This window comes from Scyliorhinus torazame, chromosome 4 (assembly GCF_047496885.1).
Source record: "Scyliorhinus torazame isolate Kashiwa2021f chromosome 4, sScyTor2.1, whole genome shotgun sequence".
NCBI classification, from domain to species: domain Eukaryota; kingdom Metazoa; phylum Chordata; class Chondrichthyes; order Carcharhiniformes; family Scyliorhinidae; genus Scyliorhinus; species Scyliorhinus torazame.
This window is the reverse complement of record NC_092710.1, coordinates 359,773,083-359,786,046: the sequence shown is the minus strand read 5'-3', so window position 1 is coordinate 359,786,046 and position 12,964 is coordinate 359,773,083. Positions and strand designations below refer to the sequence as shown.

The 12,964-nt window shown below is 55.7% G+C and overlaps 1 protein-coding gene across 3 annotated transcripts in view; it reads left to right on the top strand.

Annotated features, from left to right (window-relative positions):
- Positions 1 to 12,964, top strand: part of LOC140411218 (tau-tubulin kinase 1-like) — a 399,055-nt gene that overhangs the window by 86,036 nt on the left and 300,055 nt on the right. For all 3 annotated transcript variants that reach the window (XM_072500324.1, XM_072500323.1, XM_072500325.1), the window contains one exon: positions 11,576 to 11,701. In XM_072500324.1, coding sequence (XP_072356425.1) covers positions 11,576 to 11,701 — 126 coding nt within the window. The remainder of the gene's footprint in view (positions 1 to 11,575; positions 11,702 to 12,964) is intronic.

Genomic DNA, 12,964 nt, shown 5'->3' with positions numbered 1-12,964 from the left:
TGCTCTTTCCAAGAGCCGGTACAGACTCGATGGGCCGAATGGCCTCTTTCTGCACTGTAAATTCTATGATTCTCCACTGGTTTAGGCTATGTTCAGGACAGTAGAAATATTCAGCAAGCCCTACAGACAAAGGCAGCTGTTGCTCTTTCTCAGGAAAGATAGAAAAGGAAAAGATTAACTGTCTCCCTCCTCACCGAACTCCCTCAGCCCCCAAACTCCAACTCTCACACTCTACTGCAGTCCCAGCAGCACTCCCTCAGTCCCCAAACTCCAACTCTCGCACACTACTGCAGTCCCAGCAGCACTCCCTCAGTCCCCAAACTCCAACTCTCACACTCTACTGCAGTCCCAGCAGCACTCCCTCAGTCACCAAACACCAACTCTCACACACTACTGCAGTCCCAGCAGCACTCCCTCAGTCCCCAAACTCCAACTCTCACACTCTACTGCAGTCCCAGCAGCACTCCCTCAGTCCCCAAACTCCAACTCTCACACTCTACTGCAGTCCCAGCAGCACTCCCTCAGTCACCAAACTCCAACTCTCACACCCTACTGCAGTCCCAGCAGCACTCCCTCAGTCACCAAACTCCAACTCTCACACTCTACTGCAGTCCCAGCAGCACTCCCTCAGTCACCAAACTCCAACTCTCACACTCTACTGCAGTCCCAGCAGCGCTCCCTCAGTCACCAAACTCCAACTCTCACACTCTACTGCAGTCCCAGCAGCACTCCCTCAGTCCCCAAACTCCAACTCTCGCACACTACTGCAGTCCCAGCAGCACTCCCTCAGTCCCCAAACTCCAACTCTCACACACTACTGCAGTCCCAGCAGCACTCCCTCAGTCCCCAAACTCCAACTCTCACACTCTACTGCAGTCCCAGCAGCACTCCCTCAGTCCCCAAACTCCAACTCTCACACACTACTGCAGTCCCAGCAGCACTCCCTCAGTCACCAAACTCCAACTCTCACACTCTACTGCAGTCCCAGCAGCAGTCCCTCAGTCACCAAACCCCAACTCTCACACACTACTGCAGTCCCAGCAGCACTCCCTCAGTCACCAAACTCCAACTCTCACACTCTACTGCAGTCCCAGCAGCACTCCCTCAGTCACCAAACTCCAACTCTCACACTCTACTGCAGTCCCAGCAGCGCTCCCTCAGTCACCAAACTCCAACTCTCACACTCTACTGCAGTCCCAGCAGCACTCCCTCAGTCACCAAACTCCAACTCTCACACACTACTGCTGTCCCAGCAGCACTCCCTCAGTCACCAAACTCCAACTCTCACACTCTACTGCAGTCCCAGCAGCACTCCCTCAGTCACCAAACTCCAACTCTCACACTCTACTGCAGTCCCAGCAGCGCTCCCTCAGTCACCAAACTCCAACTCTCACACTCTACTGCAGTCCCAGCAGCGCTCCCTCAGTCACCAAACTCCAACTCTCACACTCTACTGCAGTCCCAGCAGCACTCCCTCAGTCCCCAAACTCCAACTCTCTCACCCTACTGCAGTCCCAGCAGCACTCCCTCAGTCACCAAACTCCAACTCTCACACTCTACTGCAGTCCCAGCAGCGCTCCCTCAGTCACCAAACTCCAACTCTCACACTCTACTGCAGTCCCAGCAGCACTCCCTCAGTCCCCAAACTCCAACTCTCACACACTACTGCAGTCTCAGCAGCACTCCCTCAGTCCCCAAACTCCAACTCTCACACACTACTGCAGTCCCAGCAGCACTCCCTCAGTCACCAAACTCCAACCCTCACACTCTACTGCAGTCCCAGCAGCACTCCCTTAGTCCCCAAACTCCAACTCTCACACACTACTGCAGTCCCAGCAGCACTCCCTCAGTCCCCAAACTCCAACTCTCACACACTACTGCAGTCCCAGCAGCACTCCCTCAGTCCCCAAACTCCAACTCTCACACACTACTGCAGTCCCAGCAGCACTCCCTCAGTCACCAAACTCCAACTCTCACACTCTACTGCAGTCCCAGCAGCACTCCCTCAGTCCCCAAACTCCAACTCTCACACTCTACTGCAGTCCCAGCAGCACTCCCTCAGTCACCAAACTCCAACTCTCCCACACTACTGCAGTCCCAGCAGCACTCCCTCAGTCCCCAAACTCCAACTCTCACACTCTACTGCAGTCCCAGCAGCACTCCCTCAGTCCCCAAACTCCAACTCTCACACACTACTGCAGTCCCAGCAGCACTCCCTCAGTCACCAAACTCCAACTCTCACACACTACTGCAGTCCCAGCAGCACTCCCTCAGTCCCCAAACTCCAACTCTCACACACTACTGCTGTCCCAGCAGCACTCCCTCAGTCCCCAAACTCCAACTCTCACACTCTACTGCAGTCCCAGCAGCACTCCCTCAGTCACCAAACCCCAACTCTCACACACTACTGCAGTCCCAGCAGCACTCCCTCAGTCACCAAACTCCAACTCTCACACACTACTGCTGTCCCAGCAGCACTCCCTCAGTCACCAAACTCCAACTCTCACACTCTACTGCAGTCCCAGCAGCACTCCCTCAGTCACCAAACTCCAACTCTCACACTCTACTGCAGTCCCAGCAGCGCTCCCTCAGTCACCAAACTCCAACTCTCACACTCTACTGCAGTCCCAGCAGCGCTCCCTCAGTCACCAAACTCCAACTCTCACACTCTACTGCAGTCCCAGCAGCACTCCCTCAGTCCCCAAACTCCAACTCTCTCACCCTACTGCAGTCCCAGCAGCACTCCCTCAGTCACCAAACTCCAACTCTCACACTCTACTGCAGTCCCAGCAGCACTCCCTCAGTCCCCAAACTCCAACTCTCACACACTACTGCTGTCCCAGCAGCACTCCCTCAGTCCCCAAACTCCAACTCTCACACTCTACTGCAGTCCCAGCAGCACTCCCTCAGTCACCAAACTCCAACTCTCACACTCTACTGCAGTCCCAGCAGCACTCCCTCAGTCCCCAAACTCCAACCCTCACACTACTGCAGTCCCAGCAGCACTCCCTCAGTCACCAAACTCCAACTCTCACACTCTACTGCAGTCTCAGCAGCACTCCCTCAGTCACCAAACCCCAACCCTCACACACTACTGCAGTCCCAGCAGCACTCCCTCAGTCCCCAAACTCCAACTCTCACACTCTACTGCAGTCCCAGCAGCACTCCCTCAGTCCCCAAACTCCAACTCTCACACTCTACTGCTGTCCCAGCAGCACTCCCTCAGTCCCCAAACTCCAACTCTCACACTCTACTGCAGTCCCAGCAGCACTCCCTCAGTCACCAAACTCCAACTCTCACACTCTACTGCAGTCCCAGCAGCACTCCCTCAGTCCCCAAACTCCAACTCTCACACTCTACTGCAGTCCCAGCAGCACTCCCTCAGTCACCAAACTCCAACTCTCACACTCTACTGCAGTCCCAGCAGCACTCCCTCAGTCCCCAAACTCCAACTCTCACACACTACTGCAGTCCCAGCAGCACTCCCTCAGTCCCCAAACTCCAACTCTCACACTCTACTGCAGTCCCAGCAGCACTCCCTCAGTCCCCAAACTCCAACTCTCACACTCTACTGCAGTCCCAGCAGCACTCCCTCAGTCCCCAAACTCCAACTCTCACACCCTACTGCAGTCCCAGCAGCACTCCCACAGTCACCAAACTCCAATTCTCACACACTACTGCAGTCCCAGCAGCACTCCCTCAGTCACCAAACTCCAACTCTCACACTCTACTGCAGTCCCAGCAGCACTCCCTCAGTCCCCAAACTCCAACTCTCACACTCTACGGCAGTCCCAGCAGCACTCCCTCAGTCACCAAACACCAACTCTCACACTCTACTGCAGTCCCAGCAGCACTCCCTCAGTCACCAAACTCCAACTCTCACCCACTACTGCAGTCCCAGCAGCACTCCCTCAGTCACCAAACTCCAACTCTCACACACTACTGCAGTCCCAGCAGCACTCCCTCAGTCACCAAACTCCAACTCTCACACACTACTGCAGTCCCAGCAGCACTCCCTCAGTCCCCAAACTCCAACTCTCACACACTACTGCAGTCCCAGCAGCACTCCCTCAGTCACCAAACTCCAACTCTCACACTCTACTGCAGTCCCAGCAGCACTCCCTCAGTCACCAAACTCCAACTCTCACACACTACTGCTGTCCCAGCAGCACTCCCTCAGTCACCAAACACCAACTCTCACACTCTACTGCAGTCCCAGCAGCACTCCCTCAGTCCCCAAACTCCAACTCTCACACACTACTGCAGTCCCAGCAGCACTCCCTCAGTCACCAAACTCCAACTCTCACACTCTACTGCAGTCCCAGCAGCACTCCCTCAGTCACCAAACTCCAACTCTCTCACACTACTGCAGTCCCAGCAGCACTCCCTCAGTCCCCAAACTCCAACTCTCACACTCTACTGCAGTCCCAGCAGCACTCCCTCAGTCCCCAAACTCCAACTCTCACACACTACTGCAGTCCCAGCAGCACTCCCTCAGTCACCAAACTCCAACTCTCACACCCTACTGCAGTCCCAGCAGCACTCCCTCAGTCACCAAACTCCAACTCTCACACTCTACTGCAGTCCCAGCAGCACTCCCTCAGTCCCCAAACTCCAACTCTCACACTCTACTGCAGTCCCAGCAGCACTCCCTCAGTCACCAAACTCCAACTCTCACACACTACTGCAGTCCCAGCAGCACTCCCTCAGTCCCCAAACTCCAACTCTCACACTCTACTGCAGTCCCAGCAGCACTCCCTCAGTCACCAAACTCCAACTCTCACACCCTACTGCAGTCCCAGCAGCACTCCCTCAGTCACCAAACTCCAACTCTCACACTCTACTGCAGTCCCAGCAGCACTCCCTCAGTCCCCAAACTCCAACTCTCACACTCTACTGCAGTCCCAGCAGCACTCCCTCAGTCACCAAACTCCAACTCTCACACTCTACTGCAGTCCCAGCAGCACTCCCTCAGTCCCCAAACTCCAACTCTCACACTCTACTGCAGTCCCAGCAGCACTCCCTCAGTCACCAAACCCCAACTCTCATACACTACTGCAGTCCCAGCAGCACTCCCTCAGTCACCAAACTCCAACTCTCACACCCTACTGCTGTCCCAGCAGTACTCCCTCAGTCCCCAAACTCCAACTCTCACACACTACTGCAGTCCCAGCAGCACTCCCTCAGTCCCCAAACTCCAACTCCCACACACTACTGCAGTCCCAGCAGCACTCCCTCAGTCACCAAACTCCAACTCACACCCTACTGCTGTCCCAGCAGCACTCCCTCAGTCCCCAAACTCCAACTCTCACACACTACTGCAGTCCCAGCAGCACTCCCTCAGTCACCAAACTCCAACTCTCACACCCTACTGCAGTCCTAGCAGCACTCCCTCAGTCCCCAAACTCCAACTCTCACACACTACTGCAGTCCCAGCAGCACTCCCTCAGTCACCAAACTCCAACTCTCACACACTACTGCAGTCCCAGCAGCACTCCCTCAGTCACCAAACTCCAACTCTCACACTCTACTGCAGTCCCAGCAGCACTCCATCAGTCCCCAAACTCCAACTCTCGCACACTACTGCAGTCCCAGCAGCACTTCCTCAGTCCCCAAACTCCAACTCTCACACACTACTGCAGTCCCAGCAGCACTCCCTCAGTCACCAAACCCCAACTCTCACACTCTACTGCAGTCCCAGCAGCACTCCCTCAGTCCCCAAACTCCAACTCTCACACACTACTGCAGTCCCAGCAGCACTCCCTCAGTCACCAAACTCCAACTCTCACACTCTACTGCAGTCCCAGCAGCACTCCCTCAGTCCCCAAACTCCAACTCTCACACTCTACTGCAGTCCCAGCAGCACTCCCTCAGTCCCCAAACTCCAACTCTCTCAGTCTACTGCAGTCCCAGCAGCACTCCCTCAGTCCCCAAACTCCAACTCTCCCACACTACTGCAGTCCCAGCAGCACTCCCTCAGTCACCAAACTCCAACTCTCTCACACTACTGCAGTCCCAGCAGCACTCCCTCAGTCCCCAAACTCCAACTCTCTCACTCTACTGCAGTCGCAGCAGCACTCCCTCAGTCCCCAAACTCCAACTCTCACACACTACTGCAGTCCCAGCAGCACTCCCTCAGTCCCCAAACTCCAAATCTCACACACTACTGCAGTCCCAGCAGCACTCCCTCAGTCCCCAAACTCCAACTCTCACACTCTACTGCAGTCCCAGCAGCACTCCCTCAGTCCCCAAACTCCAACTCTCTCAGTCTACTGCAGTCCCAGCAGCACTCCCTCAGTCCCCAAACTCCAACTCTCCCACACTACTGCAGTCCCAGCAGCACTCCCTCAGTCACCAAACTCCAACTCTCTCACACTACTGCAGTCCCAGCAGCACTCCCTCAGTCCCCAAACTCCAACTCTCTCACTCTACTGCAGTCGCAGCAGCACTCCCTCAGTCCCCAAACTCCAACTCTCCCACACTTCTGCAGTCCCAGCAGCACTCCCTCAGTCACCAAACTCCAACTCTCTCACACTACTGCAGTCCCAGCAGCACTCCCTCAGTCCCCAAACTCCAACTCTCTCACTCTACTGCAGTCGCAGCAGCACTCCCTCAGTCCCCAAACTCCAACTCTCACACACTACTGCAGTCCCAGCAGCACTCCCTCAGTCACCAAACACCAACTCTCACACTCTACTGCAGTCCCAGCAGCACTCCCTCAGTCACCAAAGTCCAACTCTCACACACTACTGCAGTCCCAGCAGCACTCCCTCAGTCACCAAACTCCAACTCTCACACTCTACTGCAGTCCCAGCAGCACTCCCTCAGTCCCCAAACTCCAACTCTCACACTCTACTGCAGTCCCAGCAGCACTCCCTCAGTCCCCAAACTCCAACTCTCTCAGTCTACTGCAGTCCCAGCAGCACTCCCTCAGTCCCCAAACTCCAACTCTCCCACACTACTGCAGTCCCAGCAGCACTCCCTCAGTCCCCAAACTCCAACTCTCACACTCTACTGCAGTCCCAGCAGCACTCCCTCAGTCCCCAAACTCCAACTCTCCCACACTACTGCAGTCCCAGCAGCACTCCCTCAGTCCCCAAACTCCAACTCTCGCACACTACTGCAGTCCCAGCAGCACTCCCTCAGTCCCCAAACTCCAACTCTCCCACACTACTGCAGTCCCAGCAGCACTCCCTCAGTCACCAAACTCCAACTCTCACACACTACTGGAGTCCCAGCAGCACTCCCTCAGTCCCCAAACTCCAACTCTCACACACTACTGCAGTCCCAGCAGCACTCCCTCAGTCCCCAAACTCCAACTCTCACACTCTACTGCAGTCCCAGCAGCACTCCCTCAGTCACCAAACTCCAACTCTCACACACTACTGCAGTCCCAGCAGCACTCCCTCAGTCCCCAAACTCCAACTCTCACACTCTACTGCAGTCCCAGCAGCACTCCCTCAGTCACCAAACTCCAACTCTCACACACTACTGCATCCCAGCAGCACTCCCTCAGTCCCCAAACTCCAACTCTCACACTCTACTGCAGTCCCAGCAGCACTCCCTCAGTCACCAAACTCCAACTCTCACACACTACTGCAGTCCCAGCAGCACTCCCTCAGTCCCCAAACTCCAACTCTCACACTCTACTGCAGTCCCAGCAGCACTCCCTCAGTCACCAAACTCCAACTCTCACACCCTACTGCAGTCCCAGCAGCACTCCCTCAGTCACCAAACTCCAACTCTCACACTCTACTGCAGTCCCAGCAGCACTCCCTCAGTCCCCAAACTCCAACTCTCACACTCTACTGCAGTCCCAGCAGCACTCCCTCAGTCACCAAACTCCAACTCTCACACTCTACTGCAGTCCCAGCAGCACTCCCTCAGTCCCCAAACTCCAACTCTCACACTCTACTGCAGTCCCAGCAGCACTCCCTCAGTCACCAAACCCCAACTCTCATACACTACTGCAGTCCCAGCAGCACTCCCTCAGTCACCAAACTCCAACTCTCACACCCTACTGCTGTCCCAGCAGTACTCCCTCAGTCCCCAAACTCCAACTCTCACACACTACTGCAGTCCCAGCAGCACTCCCTCAGTCCCCAAACTCCAACTCCCACACACTACTGCAGTCCCAGCAGCACTCCCTCAGTCACCAAACTCCAACTCACACCCTACTGCTGTCCCAGCAGCACTCCCTCAGTCCCCAAACTCCAACTCTCACACACTACTGCAGTCCCAGCAGCACTCCCTCAGTCACCAAACTCCAACTCTCACACCCTACTGCAGTCCTAGCAGCACTCCCTCAGTCCCCAAACTCCAACTCTCACACACTACTGCAGTCCCAGCAGCACTCCCTCAGTCACCAAACTCCAACTCTCACACACTACTGCAGTCCCAGCAGCACTCCCTCAGTCACCAAACTCCAACTCTCACACTCTACTGCAGTCCCAGCAGCACTCCATCAGTCCCCAAACTCCAACTCTCGCACACTACTGCAGTCCCAGCAGCACTTCCTCAGTCCCCAAACTCCAACTCTCACACACTACTGCAGTCCCAGCAGCACTCCCTCAGTCACCAAACCCCAACTCTCACACTCTACTGCAGTCCCAGCAGCACTCCCTCAGTCCCCAAACTCCAACTCTCACACACTACTGCAGTCCCAGCAGCACTCCCTCAGTCACCAAACTCCAACTCTCACACTCTACTGCAGTCCCAGCAGCACTCCCTCAGTCCCCAAACTCCAACTCTCACACTCTACTGCAGTCCCAGCAGCACTCCCTCAGTCCCCAAACTCCAACTCTCTCAGTCTACTGCAGTCCCAGCAGCACTCCCTCAGTCCCCAAACTCCAACTCTCCCACACTACTGCAGTCCCAGCAGCACTCCCTCAGTCACCAAACTCCAACTCTCTCACACTACTGCAGTCCCAGCAGCACTCCCTCAGTCCCCAAACTCCAACTCTCTCACTCTACTGCAGTCGCAGCAGCACTCCCTCAGTCCCCAAACTCCAACTCTCACACACTACTGCAGTCCCAGCAGCACTCCCTCAGTCCCCAAACTCCAAATCTCACACACTACTGCAGTCCCAGCAGCACTCCCTCAGTCCCCAAACTCCAACTCTCACACTCTACTGCAGTCCCAGCAGCACTCCCTCAGTCCCCAAACTCCAACTCTCTCAGTCTACTGCAGTCCCAGCAGCACTCCCTCAGTCCCCAAACTCCAACTCTCCCACACTACTGCAGTCCCAGCAGCACTCCCTCAGTCACCAAACTCCAACTCTCTCACACTACTGCAGTCCCAGCAGCACTCCCTCAGTCCCCAAACTCCAACTCTCTCACTCTACTGCAGTCGCAGCAGCACTCCCTCAGTCCCCAAACTCCAACTCTCCCACACTTCTGCAGTCCCAGCAGCACTCCCTCAGTCACCAAACTCCAACTCTCTCACACTACTGCAGTCCCAGCAGCACTCCCTCAGTCCCCAAACTCCAACTCTCTCACTCTACTGCAGTCGCAGCAGCACTCCCTCAGTCCCCAAACTCCAACTCTCACACACTACTGCAGTCCCAGCAGCACTCCCTCAGTCACCAAACACCAACTCTCACACTCTACTGCAGTCCCAGCAGCACTCCCTCAGTCACCAAAGTCCAACTCTCACACACTACTGCAGTCCCAGCAGCACTCCCTCAGTCACCAAACTCCAACTCTCACACTCTACTGCAGTCCCAGCAGCACTCCCTCAGTCCCCAAACTCCAACTCTCACACTCTACTGCAGTCCCAGCAGCACTCCCTCAGTCCCCAAACTCCAACTCTCTCAGTCTACTGCAGTCCCAGCAGCACTCCCTCAGTCCCCAAACTCCAACTCTCCCACACTACTGCAGTCCCAGCAGCACTCCCTCAGTCCCCAAACTCCAACTCTCACACTCTACTGCAGTCCCAGCAGCACTCCCTCAGTCCCCAAACTCCAACTCTCCCACACTACTGCAGTCCCAGCAGCACTCCCTCAGTCCCCAAACTCCAACTCTCGCACACTACTGCAGTCCCAGCAGCACTCCCTCAGTCCCCAAACTCCAACTCTCCCACACTACTGCAGTCCCAGCAGCACTCCCTCAGTCACCAAACTCCAACTCTCACACACTACTGGAGTCCCAGCAGCACTCCCTCAGTCCCCAAACTCCAACTCTCACACACTACTGCAGTCCCAGCAGCACTCCCTCAGTCCCCAAACTCCAACTCTCACACTCTACTGCAGTCCCAGCAGCACTCCCTCAGTCACCAAACTCCAACTCTCACACACTACTGCAGTCCCAGCAGCACTCCCTCAGTCCCCAAACTCCAACTCTCACACTCTACTGCAGTCCCAGCAGCACTCCCTCAGTCACCAAACTCCAACTCTCACACACTACTGCATCCCAGCAGCACTCCCTCAGTCCCCAAACTCCAACTCTCACACTCTACTGCAGTCCCAGCAGCACTCCCTCAGTCACCAAACTCCAACTCTCACACACTACTGCAGTCCCAGCAGCACTCCCTCAGTCCCCAAACTCCAACTCTCACACTCTGCTGCAGTCCCTGCGCACTCCCTCAGTCCCCAAACTCCAACTCTCACACTCTACTGCAGTCCCAGCAGCACTCCCTTAGTCCCCAAACTCCAACTCTCTCACTCTACTGCAGTCCCAGCAGCACTCCCTCAGTCCCCAAACTCCAACTCTCACACTCTACTGCAGTCCCAGCAGCACTCCCTCAGTCCCCAAACTCCAACTCTCACACTCTACTGCAGTCCCAGCAGCACTCCCTCAGTCCCCAAACTCCAACTCTCACACTCTATTGCAGTCCCAGCAGCACTCCCTCAGTCCCCAAACTCCAATTCTCACACTCTACTGCAGTCCCAGCAGCACTCCCTCAGTCACCAAACTCCAACTCTCACACTCTACTGCAGTCCCAGCAGCACTCCCTCAGTCACCAAACTCCAACTCTCACACACTACTGCAGTCCCAGCAGCACTCCCTCAGTCACCAAACTCCAACTCTCACACTCTACTGCAGTCCCAGCAGCACTCCCTCAGTCCCCAAACTCCAACTCTCACACTCTACTGCAGTCCCAGCAGCACTCCCTCAGTCCCCAAACTCCAACTCTCACACACTACTGCAGTCCCAGCAGCACTCCCTCAGTCCCCAAACTCCAACTCTCACACACTACTGCAGTCCCAGCAGCACTCCCTCAGTCCCCAAACTCCAACTCTCACACTCTACTGCAGTCCCAGCAGCACTCCCTCAGTCCCCAAACTCCAACTCTCACACACTACTGCAGTCCCAGCAGCACTCCCTCAGTCCCCAAACTCCAACTCTCACACTCTACTGCAGTCCCAGCAGCACTCCCTCAGTCCCCAAACTCCAACTCTCACACCCTACTGCTGTCCCAGCAGCACTCCCTCAGTCCCCAAACTCCAACTCTCACACTCTACTGCAGTCCTTGCCCACTCCATTGCTGGCTAAACCAGGGTCGCCTGGCGACGGTGTGCGTGGATTTCTATATCTGAATCGTCATTTGTGCTCATGCCTTTTACTCTAATTGCAGGAACAGGTTGGACTCATTAAGGAGAAGTACGATCACCGAATGCTGCTGAAACATATGCCATCTGAATTTCAGAGTTTCCTCGATCATGTTTTGGCTCTCGATTACTTTACCAAACCAGATTACCAGGTATATAGAATCACCCTGTTCGTATTGTGCGTGGGGAAGGGGAGGGAATGGAGGGTCTCGTCAGGCCAAATGAGGTGGGAGGGTGAAGGGGGGGGGGGAGTGAGGGGATGGGGAGTGCGGAGGGAGTCACCTGCTCCTCAGGAAGAGGCCTTCAGCTCATCGTCCCTGTGGTGCCCATCAAGCCCATTTCCCACCTCTCCTTCCGTAGCTTGGTGTGTTAAGACGTTTCAAGTGCTCGTCTAAATTCTTGTTGAATGCTCTGAGGGTCTCTGCCTCCACCACCCTTTCAGGCAGCGAGTTCCACGCTCCCAACCCCCCTCTGGGTGAAAAGGTTTTACTCACACCCCCTCTAAACCTCCTGCCCTCACCTTAAATCTCAGCCCCCTGGTCATTGGCCTCTCTACCAAGTGGGAAATGTCTTCCTCTCCAACCTATCTTCAAAATATTCACACCTCAGTCAGGTCCTCCTTCATGTGCTCAACGCCAAGGAAAACAACCCCAGTCTAACTAGCCGCTCCTGCATCACTGAAACCTTCCATCCCAAGGCAGCATCCTGGTGAATCTCCTTTGCACGCTCTGCAGTGCAATCACGTCCTTCCTATTGTGTGGTGACCAGAACTGTACACCTCACCAGCTCCAGCACAACCTCCCTGCTCTTAACCTCGAGTCCCTGCAGTGCAAAAGGAGACCACTCACCCATCGAGTCTATACTGACCCTCTGAAAGAGCACCCTGCCTAGGCGCACTCCCCCACCGTATCCTGCAACCACATCTAACCTGCACATCTCTGGAAATGGCAATTTAGCATGGCCAACCCATCTGACCTGCACGTTTTTGGACTGTGGGAGGAAACTGGAGCATCTCGTGGAAACACACATAGGCACAGGAAGAAACTGTAAACTCCACACTGACAGTCACCCAAAGCTGGAAGTGAACCCGGGTCTCTGGTACTGTGAGACAGCAGTGTTAACCCGGGTCCCTGGCACTGTGAGACAGCAGTGTTAACCCGGGTCCCTGGCACTGTGAGACAGCAGTGTTAACCCGGGTCCCTGGCACTGTGAGACAGCAGTGTTAACCCGGGTCCCTGGCACTGTGAGACAGCAGTGTTATCCCGGGTCACTGGCACTGCGAGACAGCAGTGTTAACCCAGGTGCCTGGCACTGTGAGACAGCAGTGTTAACCCAGGTCCCTGGCTCTGTGAGACAGCAGTGTTAACCCGGGTCCCTGGCACTGTGAGACAGCAGTGTTAACCCAGGTCCCTGTC